Source organism: Scyliorhinus torazame, chromosome 17 (genome assembly GCF_047496885.1).
Source record: "Scyliorhinus torazame isolate Kashiwa2021f chromosome 17, sScyTor2.1, whole genome shotgun sequence".
Lineage (NCBI taxonomy): Eukaryota > Metazoa > Chordata > Chondrichthyes > Carcharhiniformes > Scyliorhinidae > Scyliorhinus > Scyliorhinus torazame.
The window spans coordinates 137,835,447-137,850,298 of record NC_092723.1 but is presented as its reverse complement, the minus strand read 5'-3'; the positions used below and the strand labels follow the sequence as shown (position 1 = coordinate 137,850,298).

The 14,852-nt window shown below is 56.0% G+C and overlaps 1 protein-coding gene across 2 annotated transcripts in view; it reads right to left on the bottom strand.

Annotated features, from left to right (window-relative positions):
- The window catches only part of LOC140394179 (voltage-dependent calcium channel gamma-3 subunit-like), a 78,894-nt gene extending 68,219 nt beyond the window's left edge, over positions 1–10,675 (bottom strand). For both annotated transcript variants that reach the window (XM_072481133.1, XM_072481134.1), the window contains exon 1: positions 10,453–10,675. In XM_072481133.1, coding sequence (XP_072337234.1) covers positions 10,453–10,666 — 214 coding nt within the window. In that variant the 5' untranslated portion in view covers positions 10,667–10,675. The remainder of the gene's footprint in view (positions 1–10,452) is intronic.
- Positions 10,676–14,852: the final 4,177 nt, after the last annotated feature.

Sequence of the window (14,852 nt, the reverse complement as noted above, 5' to 3'; positions counted from 1 at the left end):
TCGATACACCTGTTAGTAAGTTCAAAAGCAATGCTCATTTATTTACACACAGTCAAATATACTCATGCATAAAACTCTACAAACTAAACTATTACTATTACTAAAGCCTATACTTACCTTCGGGTGCCCACTCAGTCAGAGGAACAATGGCCGTTGCTCGGTTCTGACGCGGCTGGGTTGAGCTGTTTACAGGATAGCAACTAGGAGCGTCTATCTCGTAGCGTGCGTTGTCTTGGAACTTACTTGGTCTGGTGTAGCTGCTCGGCTGGTCTCTCTCTTCGCTGAGAGCCAAGGCCAAAGAAGAAAGATTCTCTCGGGGAATACCTTTTATACCTTAAAGGGCTTTGCGCGCTTTTGGGCAGGCCTTGAACTTGGCCTCAATTAATTAGGCCTTTCCCAATCATTCTTATCGATCTTCCTCCAATAGAGGGGTGGGTTCCCTGGTTGCTGGACGTGTCCTAGATGGCCGTTGGTTTGCTTTGTTTGAGTCTCCTCTGGCGCCGGGGTGTCTGCCTTAACATTGTTTATCGTTTCCCTTTTGTCCCCGGAGATGGCTCATTAGTATGTAGATGGCTTAGCAGTTTCTGTCCTGTTTGAGAGTTAAGGCTCTAATCAACAGACAGACCTTACACCTGCTTGTTTCTCAGTATTGTCCAATTTTCCCTGCATTCTTTGCAAGTGTCCATTTTATAATCAGGACGTAGCCATCCCAGATGGCTACACTGTCGACTCGAGCTCAGTAGGGAGACAATGCTCCACCTGTGTCAGATGGTGGCGCACCTGGCACCGTGGGGGTATGGTGGAGGATGCCCACTCCCGGTGGCTGCCAAGGTGACAGTCGGCCTGAACTTTTGCGCCTCGGGCTTATTCCAGGGTTTGAGCGGGGACCTGTGTGGGATCTTGCAGTCGTCCACACACAGGTGCATCTGCGCTGTTACGGATGCCCTATGCATCCTGGCATCTACATTCATCACCTTCAACCTGGGCCAGGCCTGGGCAATCGATGGCATCCATGTCACTGCCCTCTCCTCGACCTCCCCCGTGCATTGCAGTGCCCCAGTGGTGTGGACCTGAATATCTGGGATCCCTCCCGTCTGCTGATGCTCCCCGCGATAATGGATCATTTTATCCTTGGGGACACAGGACCCTTCCTGACCTTTTTGGACACTAAGGGCAATTTATCATGGCCAATCCACCGAACCTGCATGTCTTTGGACTGAGGGATGAAACCGGAGCACCCGGAGGAAACCCACACAGACACGGGGAGAACGTGCATGCTCTGCACGGACAGTGACCCAGCGAGGAATTGAACCTGCGACCTTGGCGTTGTGCTACCGTGCTGCCCATTCTTTTTTCTGTATCTTGGGGCCTGCCTCTGTGTTGAGGATCTTCTCGCTACTTCCATTCTTCATTTAGATATAGAGCAGATGTTTCCACTTGTGACTTAGATCAGAGGTAGGGACCATAAATGTAAGATAGTCCACAGAGAATTAAGGGGAAACATCTTTGTCCAGATAGTGGCGAGTATGTGGAACTCGCTACCACAAGGAGCAATTGAGGTGAATAGCATTGATAAATTTAACGGCAAGCTAGATAAGTGCACACAGAATAAAATGGAATCAAAGGTTATACTGATAGGATCGGACAAAGGGGGAGCATAAACAGTGACATAGACCATTTGGAACGGCCTGTTGCGGTGCTCTACATTCTGCATAATTGTATTCTATTCTGTCATTTTAATAGTGACTGTAAATTACTTTTAAAATAATTATGTATTCTTTCAAATCACAGACTCACTAACCAGTGGAACTACATCATAATATTCAGCACCTCTGTCAGATCCCCTCTTAATGTTTAAAGCTTGATGTTAAAAAAGACAGTTTTTCTGGTTCTCTCCTCACCAGTAGTGAGGGTCGGTTAGCTCACATGGCTGGATGGCAGGTCTGTGATGCGGAGTGACGCCAACAGCATGCGTTCAATTCTCGTACCGGCTGGGGATATTCATGAAGGCCCCGCCTGCCCAACCTTGCCCCTCGCCTGAGGTGTTGTGACCCTCAGGTTAAACCACCACCGGTCAGTTCTCAAAGGAAAGAGCAGCCTGTGGTCCCCGGGGATCGTGACAACATTAACATTTCACCTAACCGGAAAAAACTCTCAACCCAGCGATCCGTTAAATTCTTCTGTGTTCGCTTTGTGGCCTTATAAAGTAGACACTTAATATCCCTCAAGGCACTGGGATATCTTTACTAATGTCTTATCAAGCAGTTACCTTATGTAGCAACAAAGTAACCAGGACTCCCAGGAGGACATGGTGAGAACAAGAACATACAGACAGCAGAAGGCCATTCAGCTACTTGTGCCCATCCTGCTGCTCAATCAGATCAAGGCTGGTGTAGAACAGCACTTCAGCAAAAGGCTGAAGACAGAGTCCTTGGAGATAACCCTTACTCTTCAGTTACTGCCAAAGGTACTGGAGTGATCGGGCTGAAAGTGCAAAGATCAGACCCTTGCATGCGGTGATGAATTTGAGAAGCTATGGTTGAGTTTGAGAAATGGGCTGCACACTAACATTGGGACCCTTGGTATATTCTGCAGGTGCAAAACGGAACAACGTTGTTCCATTTGTCAAACCTGGTGCACGTTTTCTCAACAACCTCACCAATGTTTCTAGGCCCAAACGACTTAGTTATTTGATCTCTCAGTCCCTTCTCTCTCCAGAAATGCATTCAAGTGTCCCTTGAATCTTACTGCTTCAGTGTCCTATCACACTCCGTCTGCCCTTTGATTCAGGTTAAGCACACAGGTTACATTTTGACAGATCTGTTAATGTATTGATGAGGGTGCTTGGGGATCAAAATTGTGCTTTAATTAGTATCAAGGCTCAGAATGCTGTCTTTCCTCTGCCCAGCAGGACAGAAATAATATGCCGACTAATAAGATCCCCACTGCCCATTAGACAAAGGGCTGCTACAAGTGCTGGCCTTGGGAAGTAGCCTGAGGGGAGGCTGCATTTTGTCTCAAACGACACTGACTTGTTTCTGGAAACACTCACCCAGAAACATCAGACTTGTGTCAGTTGTGTTTCAGTGGGTAGCATTCTCACCTCTTACTCGGAAGGTCGGGAATTCAAGTCCCACTCGAGAGACTTGTGCACAAAATCAAGGCTGACACACCCATTGCAGCACTCGGGCAACATCATCGGAGATGTCACCAGATGAGGCATTGAACTGAGGCCCCATCTGCCCTTTCAGGTGAGTGACAGAAGAAGATCCGATATACACTATTGAAACCAAAGCAGAGGGGTCCTCCCCAATGTCCTGGCCAAGATATATCCCTTATCCAACAACTAACCAGGAAATGATACTCAACCAATGTAACACACTAGTTTGGCCCCAGTTGGAGTGCTGTGTCCAGTTCTTAGCATCATGCTTTAGAAAGGATGTGAGGGTTTTGGAGAAGGTGCAGAGAGATTTACGGGAATGGATCCAGGGATTAAGGATTACATTTACGTGGATAGACTTGAGAAGCTGAGGTTGTTCTCCTGGGAATGGAGAAAGCTTAGAAGGGATTTGGTAGGTGTTTAAAACCATGACGATTTCAGATAGCGTAAATAAAGTGAAACTTATTGCAGTTACTGAAGAGTTGAAAACCAGGGAATACAGATGTAAGGTGATTGATAAAAGAATCAGAAGTGGCACGAAGAAAAATATTTTACCCAATGAGCAATTAGGATTTTGAATGCACTGCCTGATAGGGTAGAGGATGCAAATTATATTGTTGCTTTTAAAAAGCTAAATGGTTGACAGAGAAACATTTGCAGGGATATGGGGAAAGAGGATAAAGTGCGAGCACTAGATTGCAGTCCAAAAGAGCTCATACATATTCACAAACAACAACCTGTATTTATACAGCATCTTTAACATAGTAAAATGTCCCATAGCAGTTCACAGGAGGATTATAAAACAAAAGTTAACACTGTGCCACATAAGGAGATATTAAAGCAGATAAAGGAGACAGATTATAGGAGCATTTAAAGTTGCGAGCTATGAGGGAAACAATTCCAGGACTTAGGGCCTTGGTAGCTGATCGCACAGCCACCAATGATGGAGCAGTTAACACTGGTGATATTCAAGAGGCCAGAATTGGAAGAGCGCAGATACCTCAGAGAGTTTTAGAGCTGGAGGAGATGACGGAGATGGGGATGGGTAGGGCCACGAGAGATTTTTTAAAAGGGCGAGAATTTTAATATTGAGACAATGCTTAAGTGGGAGCCAATGTAGGACAGTAAGCATGGGGTGGGAATGGATGGGGGGGTATGGTTGGTATGTTGGGTGAACAGGACAGGAATTAGTTTAGAATTGTCAAGAATACAGGTAATAAGCATTTATGTGGGTTTCATCAGCAGATGAGGTGAGACAGGGACAGAATTGGGCAATGTCATGCAGGTGGAGATAAATTACCTGTGATGATGTGAGTATGTGCCACGGAGCTGAGCTCTGGTTCGAATATGACACCAATGTTGCAAACAGTCTGGTTTAGCCTCAGGCAGTTCCCAGGGTGAAGGACAGAGTTGGATTAGGGTTAGGGACAGAGTTGGAGGCTAGGGAAAAGTGGATCGTGGAGACAGAAGAGAACGAGTGAGATTCTCCGTCCCGCCGCACCCGTTTTCTGGTGCAGCGCGCCCCCTGCCGGCAGCGGGATCCCCTGTCCCGGCCGCCGGCCAGTGGAGTTTCACATTGTGGGCAGGCCCACGTCATCAGGAAATCCGCGGGCGTGAGTGCGCTGCCGGCGAGGTGAAAGATCCCACCGACGGAGCATCCAGCCCAACAGGTTTCAGTCTTCCCAATATTTAATTGGAGAAAATTTCTTCTTATCCATTAGGAAACCGTCTGACAGTTCAGAGAGAGTGGGGAAGAGTTGAGAGAGATTGTGGTGAGATAGAGCTGGATGTCATTGGTGTACATGTGGATACTGACACTGTATTTTTGGATGTTGTCACTGAGGAGCAACGCGACATGAAAAATAGAATAGGAAATAACCATGTGAACGAAATGGCCTCAATTTTACTATTCTCGAAGTCTATGATGAAAACAGATTAACTGGTTATTTTCATAACCTGTGTTTGTGGGAGTTTTCTGCGTGTAAATTGGCTTCTGCATTTCCTGCCTAGTTAATTTGCTTTGAGATGTTTGGAGGTGGTGAAAGGCAGTGTAAGTCTTTTTTATCTCAGGGTTGGCTGAAGGTAGCTTTCACAGGTCAGCGTAACATTGCCTTTTTTACTGAAGGTCGCTTTTTTTCACGAAAATCTATTTAATTTAAAAAAATTTAACAGGGAAGAGAAACATTCTATCATGTTTCTCACAGCAACTTCATGTTCAAGTGACACATTTCAAGATGATTTACTTCACAAAAGCATAGGCTGAAAAAAAAACTTGCCAAATATCTTTTTCTTAAAGGTGAGAATCCTTTTAAATGTATCCTCTCTGATGACAAACTGGTTATTCCCCTGTGTATTTCTTACTTCCTCTATCATATTAAACCACTGAACCTATTTTGTTCTGTATGCTGCATCCTGACCTTAAACAGTGACAAAATCTCTTGTGCTTTGCAAGTTTTTTATTTACCAAGAAAGTCACAAAGATCATAGAACTGCGGTGAGTGGGAGATTCCAGTAGCAATAACATGGACTGAGCAATTTAACCAGGGCAACTGGCGCCTCAGTTACAGCCAGGGTAACCAGGGCAGCTGGAGCTTGAGCTACAGCCAGGGCTACCAGGCAACTGGTACCTCAGTTAGAGTCAGAGTGGGCAGGGCAACTGGTACCTCAGGTACAGTCAGAGTAACCAGGGCAGCTGGAGCCTCAGCTACAGCCAGGGCAACCAGAGCAACTGGCCCCTTAGCTGCAGTCAGAGTAACCAGGCAACTGGCGCCTCAGCTACAGTCAAGAGTAACCAGGATAACTGTTACCTCAGCTACAGCCATTGTAACCAGGGTAACTGGACCTTTAACTACAGCCAGGGCAACTGGAACCTCAGCTACAGCCAGGATAACCCACACTATCTCTATACTATCCACAATATATGTAGGGAGGAACATGTTGGTTTATTTGCAGGCTGTGAGGGGCTTGCTAGCTGTGTTCTGCCGGAATTCCTGGCTTTGGGTTTGTGGGTTAAAAGCTTTGACAGACTTGTTTTGTATGTGTTGCAGCAGAATAAAACGCTCCATTATAATATGTGAAATCCTCAGGATAAATACCCTGTTTCCTCTTTTCAAGGGGGTATTTATCCTGCTTTAATGGGGTATGTATGTAGCTCACACGGTTTTTCTGCACAAAATACCACCAGAATGTTATCTTCAATTTTGTTCAATTTTGAAACAAGGAAGTTATAATACTGCCATTTAAATTGAAGATTGACCTTTGACCCCACTATTAGTCAATGTGGTGGGGACGGGGGACTTAGCAGCTTTAATACCGTCTCAGTCATTCTCACCACTGGCTCCCTCTCTGCCCACTCTCTCTCTCTCTCTGCTCCGGCTCTATGCCCAGCCGGGCACTCGCTCTCCAGGAGGATGGGAGTCGTCCCCGGGGCTGGGAGACGTTCCCGGGGCTGGGAGACGTCTCAGGGGCTGGGAGAGGACCCCAGGGTTGGGAGATGTCCCGGGGCTGGGAGACGTTCCTGGGGCTGGGGACGTTCCCGGGGCTGGGAGACGTTCCCGAGGCTGGGAGACGTTCCCGGGGCTGGGTGCAGTCCACGGGGCTGGGTGCTGTCCTCGGGGCTGGGTGCTGTCCCCGGGGCTGGGTGCTGTCCCCGGGGCTGGGTGCTGTCCCCGGGGCTGGGTGCTGTCCCCGGTGCTGGGTGCTGTCCCCGGGGCTGGGTGCTGTCCCCGGGGCTGGGTGCTGTCCCCGGGGCTGGGTGCTGTCCCCGGGGCTGGGTGCTGTCCCCTGTGCTGGGTGCTGTCCCCGGGGCTGGGTGCTGTCCCCGGGGCTGGGTGCTGTCCCCTGTGCTGGGTGCTGTCCCCGGGGCTGGGAGACGATCCCAGGGCTGGGAGGCGTCCCGGGGCTGGGAGAGGTAATCCGGGCTGGAAGAGGTCGCCGGGGCTGGGAGAGGTCCCCGGGGCTGGGAGAGGTCCCCGGGGCTGGGAGACGTCGCCGGGGCTGGGAGACATCGCCAGGGCTGTGCCATCGCTGGGGCTTTGTGCCGTCCCCGGGGCTGGGTGCCATCCCTGGGGCTGGGAGACTGGAAGAGGCCCCCTGGGCTGGGTGCCGTCCCCTGGACTGGGTGCCGTCACCGGGGCAGGGTGCCATCCCCGGGGCTGGGAGAGGCCCCCGGGGCTGGGTGCCATCCCCTGGGCTGGGTGCCATCACGTGGGCTGGGTGCCATCCCCGGGGCTAGGAGACGTCCCCGGGGCTGGGTGCCGACCCCTGGGCTGGATGCCGACCCCTGGGCTGCGTGCCGTCCCCTGGGCTGTGTGCCGTCCCCTTAACTGGGTGCTGTCTTCAGGGCTGTGTGCCGTCCCCTTAACAGGGTGCTGTCTTCAGGGCTGTGTGCCGTCCCCGGGGTTGGGAGAAGTCCCCGGGGCTGGGTGCTGTCCCCGGGGCTGGGTGCTGTCCCCGGGGCTGGGTGCTGTCCACGGGGCTGGCTGGACTGGGTGTTGTCCCCGGGGCTGGGTGCTGTCCCCGGGGCTGGGTGCTGTCCCCGGGGCTGGGGGCTGTCCCCGGGGCTGGGGCTGGGGCTGTCCTCGGGGCTGGCTGGGCTGGGGGCTGTCCCCGGGGCTGGGGCTGGGGCTGTCCTCGGGGCTGGCTGGGCTGGGTGCTGTCCCCGGGGCTGGGTGCTGTCCCCGGGGCTGGCTGGACTGGGTGCTGTCCTCGGGGCTGGGGCTGTCCCCGGGGCTGGCTGGGCTGTCCCCGGGGCTGGGTGCTGTCCCCGGGGCTGGGTGCTGTCCCCGGGGCTGGCTGGGCTGTCCCCGGGGCTGGCTGGGCTGGGTGCTGTCCCCGGGGCTGGGTGCTGTCCCCGGGGCTGGGTGCTGTCCTCGGGGCTGGCTGGGCTGGGTGCTGTCCCCGGGGCTGGGTGCTGTCCCCGGGGCTGGGTGCTGTCCCCGGGGCTGGGTGCTGTCCTCGGGGCTGGCTGGGCTGGGTGCTGTCCCCGGGGCTGGGTGCTGTCCCCGGGGCTGGGGCTGGGGCTGGGGCTGTACTCGGGGCTGGGTGCTGTCCCCGGGGCTGGGTGCTGTCCCCGGGGCTTGGTGCTATCCCCAGGGCTCGGTTCTGTCTCCGGGGCTGGGGGCTGTCCCCGGGGCTGGGTGCTGTCCCCGGGGCTGGGGCTGTCCCCGGGGCTGGGTGCTGTCCCCGGGGCTGGGGCTGTCCCCGGGGCTGGGGCTGTCCCCGGGGCTGGGTGCTGTCCCCGGGGCTGGGGCTGTCCCCGGGGCTGGGGCTGACCCCGGGGCTGGGTGCTGTCCCCGGGGCTGGGGCTGTCCCCGGGGCTGGGTGCTGTCCCCAGGGCTGGGTGCTGTCCCCGGGGCTGGGGGCAGTCCCCGGGGCTGGCTGGGCTGTCCCCGGGGCTCGGTGCTGTCCCCGGAGCTGGGGCTGTCCCCGGGGCTGGGTGCTGTCCCCGGGGCTGGGGCTGTCCCCGGGGCTGGGTGCTGTCCCCAGGGCTCGGTGCTGTCCCCGGGGCTGGCTCGGCTGGGGACTGTCCCCGGGGCTGGGTGCTGTCCCCGGGGCTGGGTGCTGTCCCCGGGGCTGGGTGCTGTCCCCGGGTCTGGGGCTGTCCCCGCGGCTCGGTGCTGTCCCCGGAGCTGGGTGCTGTCCCCGGGGCTGGGGCTGGGGCTGTCCCCGGGGCTCGGTGCTGTCCCCGGAGCTGGGTCTGTCCCCGGGGCTGGGGACTGTCCCCGGGGCTGGGGACTGTCCCCGGGGCTGGGTGCTGTCCCCGGGGCTGGGTGTTGTCCCCGGGGCTGGGTGCTGTCCCCGGGGCTGGGTGCTGTCCCCGGGGCTGGCTCGGCTGGGGACTGTCCCCGGGGCTGGGTGCTGTCCCCGGGGCTGGGTGCTGTCCGCGGGGCTGGGTGCTGTCCCCTGTGCTGGGTGCTGTCCCCGGGACTGGGTGCTGTCCCCGGGGCTGGGGCTGGGGCTGTCCCCGGGGCTGGGTGCTGTCCCCGGGGCTCGGTGCTGTCCCCGGGGCTGGGTGCTGTCCCCGGGGCTCGGTGCTGTCCCCGGGGCTGGCTCGGCTGGGGACTGTCCCCGGGGCTGGGTGCTGTCCCCGGGGCTCGGTGCTGTCCCCGGGGCTGGGTGCTGTCCCCGGGGCTCGGTGCGGTCCCCGGGGCTGGCTCGGCTGGGGACTGTCCCCGGGTCTGGGTGCTGTCCCCGGGGCTGGGGCTGTCCCTGGGGCTCGGTGCTGTCCCCGGAGCTGGGTGCTGTCCCCGGGGCTGGGGGCTGTCCCCGGGGCTGGGGGCTGTCCCCGGGGCTGGCTGGGCTGGGGGCTGTCCCCGGGGCTGGCTGGGCTGGAAGCTGTCCCCGGGGCTGGGGGCTGTCCCCGGGGCTGGGTGCTGTCCCCGGGGCTGGGGGGTGTCCCCGGGGCTGGCTGGGCTGGAGGCTGTCCCCGGGGCTGGGGGCTGTCCCCGGGGCTGGGTGCTGTCCCCGGGGCTGGGTGCTGTCCCCCCCCGGGGGTGGGTGGGTGGGGGGTGAGCTGGTCCCCGGGAGATGGTCCCCGGGAGCTCGGTGTTGGTCCCCGGGAGCTGCCGGCTGCTCTGGACGTGACTGTGTAACAGTTGGGTGGAGAGATGGAGCCGTCCGGAGCGCAACTGGCCGTCTCCTGGGCTGGGAACCGGGGAGGCGACGGGGTGGGGATGGGATTCGGGAGGATCCGGATGGGGATTGTGTGAGAGACCGGGCATAGATCCCGGGATTGAGGAGAAGTGGGAATGTGACAAGGGGAGGTGAGGGGAGTGGGGACAGGGATTCGGGGGGGCTGAGCGGGTACAGGGATTTGGGAGGGGGGGAGGGGGGGCAGGGATTTGGGAGGGGGGGGAGGGGGGGGCAGGGATTTGGGAGGGGGGGAGGGGGGGCAGGGATTTGGGAGGGGGGGGGACGGGGACAGGGTTTTGGGGGGAGGACTGAGCGGGGACAGGGATTTGGGAGGGGGGGGGGCTGAGCGGGTACAGGGATTTGGGAGGGGGGACGGGGACAGGGATTTGGGAGGGGGGGACGGGGACAGGGATTTGGGGGGGGGGGCGGCTGAGCGGGGACAGGGATCTGGGAGGGGGGGACGGGGACAGGGATTTGGGAGGGAGGGCGGGGTCAGGGATTTGGGGGGGCGGCTGAGCGGGGACAGGGATCTGGGAGGGGGGACAGGGATTTGGGAGGGGGGACGGGGACAGGGATTTGGGAGGGGGGGGGGCAGGGATTTGGGAGGGTGGGGGAGCGGGGGCAGGGATGTGGGGAGGGGGGACATTCTGGGCAAATACCTTCCAGACAACAAGTCCTCCAGAGTCCGGAGTGGGTCATCACCTCCTCGTTTTTCCTCACTGTGTCGTTGTCGCTGCCGGATTTGCTCCGGCACATTCCCCGGGAGTAGAGCCAGTAGTCGGTGCCAACCGCTATGGTCATCAGGCTGAAGGCGGCGAAAGCTCCCACTGTGGTCAGCAGCATCTTCATCCCGCGGTCACACACCCCCATCATGGTGCCCGAGCCTGGGGCATCGCCCCCCCCGGACACCCCCCCCCCCCCACACACACACCCTCACCCCCCCCCCCCTCCCACACACACACACCCTCACACACACACACCCCACCCCCAGCTCCCTAACTCCGGCTCGTCTGCATCGCCTCAGCTCCCGGTCCCAGTCCCGTACATCAGCCGCTCCTGGAGGAGGAAGGGAGCTGTCAGCCTCCTCTCGTCACTATGTCCCTCCCTCCCTCCCCGGTCACAGCCGCTTCAGCATCAGCTCCCAGTGCGGGGCACAGCAGGATCACAGCCTATGGGGCTGAGTCCCCCTTCTTCCCCCTCCCTCCTCCCGTCTCTCCCTCCCACCCCCTCCCTCTTCCCCTCCCTCCCTCCCTCTCTTCCCCTCCCTCATTCCCTCTCCCTCCCCCTCCCTCCTTCTCTCCCTGTCTCCCTCTTCCTCCCCCTCCCCTCTCTCTCCCCTCCCTCCCTCTCCCCACTCCCCCTCTTCCCCCTCCCTCTCTCCCTCCCACTCTCTCCCCCTCCCTCCCACCCTCCCACTCTCTCCCCCTCCCTCCCCTCCCACTCCCCCTCTTCCCCCTCCCTCTCTCCCTCGCACTCTCTCTCCCTCCCCTCCCTCTTTCCCCCTCTCCCTCCCTCCCTCTCTCTCCCCCTCCCTCCCTCTGACTCTCCCCCTCCCTCTCTCCCCTCCCTCCCTCTTCTCTCTCCCTCCCTCCCTCTCTGTCTCTCCCCCTCCCTCCCTCTCTCTCTCCCCCTCCCTCCCTCTCTCTCTCTCCCTCCCTCTCTCTCCCCTCCCTCCCCCTCTCTCTCCCCCTCCCTCCTTCTCTCACCCCCTCCCTCCCTCTCTCTCTCCCCCTCCCTCCCTCTCTCCCCCTCCCTCACTCTCTCTCTCCCCCTCCCTCCCTCCCTCTGTCTCCTTCCCTCTCCCTCCCTCTCTCTCTCCTTCCCTCTCCCCCCCTCTCTCTCTCCATCCCTCTCTGCCCAGTAAAGCGAGGGGTGAGGGGTGGGGAGGATCTCCCACATCACCACAAATAAACTCCACACAACAAAAGGCAGGAAACACCTTTTAAAAACAAAATCCACCTCATGCAGGGGAAAATGTTTAAACTCCAGAATTCAGGGATGCTCCTGGTTCCGGGATCAGTCAGACGGGAAATCTCTCCCTTCCCCCAAACCCAGTCTCGGCCCCTTTTCAAACTCTCGCCTCTTCTCATCATCAAGTTATATTTGGAGCAGATGGTGGGATTCCCTCGAAAAAGAGCAAATTCAGCTCGATTCCAAACCCAGACCTACTCAGTTCGAAAAGTGACTCGCTCCAGATTGTAATAAAATGTTATTTAATGTTTGTAACGTCAGGTTAGTTTTGGGAGTATCAGGAATCAGTGCTGTAACTTTGCTTACAGCTTTAATAGAGTACTAACCAATTTAAAGTACATGGATTAACCCCCTTCGGTGAAGAGAGTTTAAAAGCACGCTCGCAACCCCAGCAGTGATTTCCTAAGAGAAGAGGTAAAATCCCCAGAAAAAGTTCATCCTTGCTCATTCCGAATTGTCCTCCAGAAGGCGGTGGTGAGCAGCTGGTGTAGGTACACCCACAGTGCTGTTAGGGAGGGAGTTTTGAACCAAAAACGTTGAAGGAAAGGTGACATATTTCCAAGTAATGATGGTGTGTGGTTTGGAGGAGAAGCTGCAGGAACTGGTGATCTCCTGCAGCTGCTGCCCCTGTTTTTCTAGGTGGTTGAGGCCTCAGGTTTGGAAGGTAAGCTGAAGGAGCCTTGATTCGTTACTCCTGGGGCCTAGTGGTCTAGGTCACTGAACTGGTAAACCACAAAAGCTCAAGGAAAGCTCTGGGATTGCTGTCTCGAATCCCAACGGATGAATGGTTGCAATAAAAATCAATTGGTGCTTGAAGGTATAGGGCGGTGAATGGGGTGTTAGTCAAGCGGGTTGCTTTGCCCTGGATGGTGTTGAACTTAGAATAGAATTAGATTCACAGAATTTTACAGTGCAAAAGGAGGCCATTCAGCCCATCGAGTCTGCACCGGCCCTTGGAAAGAGCACCCTGCTCAAGCCCACACCTCCACCCTATCCCAGTAACCCAACTTAACCTTTTTGGACACGAAGGGAAAATTAGCATGGCCAATCTACCTAACCTGCACATCTTTGGACTATGGGCGGAAACCGAAGCACCCAAAGGAAATCCACGCAGTTATGGGTCCGCACAGACAGTGAGCCAAGCTGGGAATCGAACCTGGGAAGCTGGAGCTGTAAAGCAACAGTGTTCACCATTGTGCTACCGTGCTGCCCAGCTGAAGATGACTGGGACTAGTACACTACCCTGAGGAAGTCCTGCAGCGATATCCTTGGGCTGAGATGATTGGTTACCATTTCCCTTTGTGCAAGAAATGGTTCCAGCCAATGGAGACTTTCTCTCTGATTCTCATTGACTTCAATTTTACTAGAGCCACTAATGTCTCACTCAGACAAATGCTGCCTTGAAAAGGGTGGCACGGTGGTGCAGTGGTTAGCACTGCTGTCTCATGGCGCCGAGGACCTGGGTTCGATCCGGCCCTGGGTCACTGTCCATGTGGAGTTTGCACATTCTACCCGTGTCTGCGTGGGTCTCACCCCCACAACCCAAAGATATGCAGGGTAAGTGGATTGGCCATATCTTTTTATTAAAACAGTAAAAAATGTATACAAGACCAAATGGTACAACCTATAATTTTGTGCTGGAGAAACAGGGTACCCTCCCCTCGGTACCAATGTACAGGGAGGGGAGGAGGGGTGGATACTCTGATTGTTAAAACAGTTCACAACACGTTTCTACAAAAAACAAAAGCACTAAACTTCGCGCTGGAGAGACCAGATAACCTCGCCTCTGTACCAACAGAAGGGAAAGAAAGGGGGATGGTGGGGAGAGAGGGGAAAGGAGGGTGGTGGGGAGAGAGGGGAAAGGAGGGTGTGGGGAGGGAGGGAGTCGGGGTGTTGATGGAGGGGGGCCCAATAGGGCACTGCCTACGGAGGCAGAAAAATAAAAGAACATTCAATAATGACATGCCAGATTCTGGGAGTCCCCCAGAGGGGGTGAGGGGCGACACAGTGTCAGGTATGAGTGAGCCCCCCCATCCCGCTACAGAGTGTCTAGTGCACCCTGCGCTCCCGACACTGGGCGGCTGACAGCCTTCGGACAGTCGCCCTCCGGGCCCGAATTCTCCACCACAATGAGTGTGGCGGGCGACACGGGCCCACCAACCAACCCAGGGGCTGCCTTGATCAAGCCACCGAGATCATCGACAGGCGGGATCTCCTCAGGCTCCTCCCAGGGTCCCGGGCCAGTGGGAGGTGGTGGTGCAGATGCCTGCTCCGCCCCCGTCGCCCGTTCACTGGAAGGTCCCGAAAATAACTCCGGAAACAGGTCCGGGATGGTGGCAGAGGTGACCGAAGGAAGCGGTTGGGACAGAGGGTCTTCCAAACTATAACCCGCTAAGAAGCAGGGGGTTATCGCTGACCCCCTCCGCTGAGAAATTGAACAAGTCCGGGGTGCTAAATTGCACCTTAATTAGAAAGAAAATGTGTCTTGATGTCGAGAGCAGTCAGCCTCTCCTCATCTCTGGAATTCAGTTCTTTTGTCCATGATTGGATCAAGGCTGTAATGGGATTTGGGGACAGATTGTTCTGGCAATATCCAAACTGAACATCAATGAGCAGGCTATTGGTGGGTAAGCACTGCTTTATACACTTTGCTGATGATAGAGAGTAGGCTGATGGTAATCTGCTGGATAGGATTTTTCCTGCTTTTTGTGAATATGACACACCTGGGCAATTGAATACTTTGGTTCATTGGCTGGGTAGATTTGGTGTTGTGGCCGTACTGGGAAAACATGGCTAGACATTTGCTTGTCTCTGGAAAACAATTTACCAGCATTACATCTGAGATGTTGTTAGATGTTTGCTGTATCCAATGTGCTTCGCTATTTCTTACTATCACATGATTTTAGTTGACAATTGATATCTGTGATTGTGGGGACCTCGGGAAGAGGTCACAATGATTCATCCACTTCTGGTTGAAGGTGAGTGAAAATGCGTTATTTGTGCTATGGTTCACTCTCATTGAGGATGGGGTTGTTTATGAGGCCCTCCTCCTATTGCTGTTCAATTGTCCGCCACTGGATATAGCAAA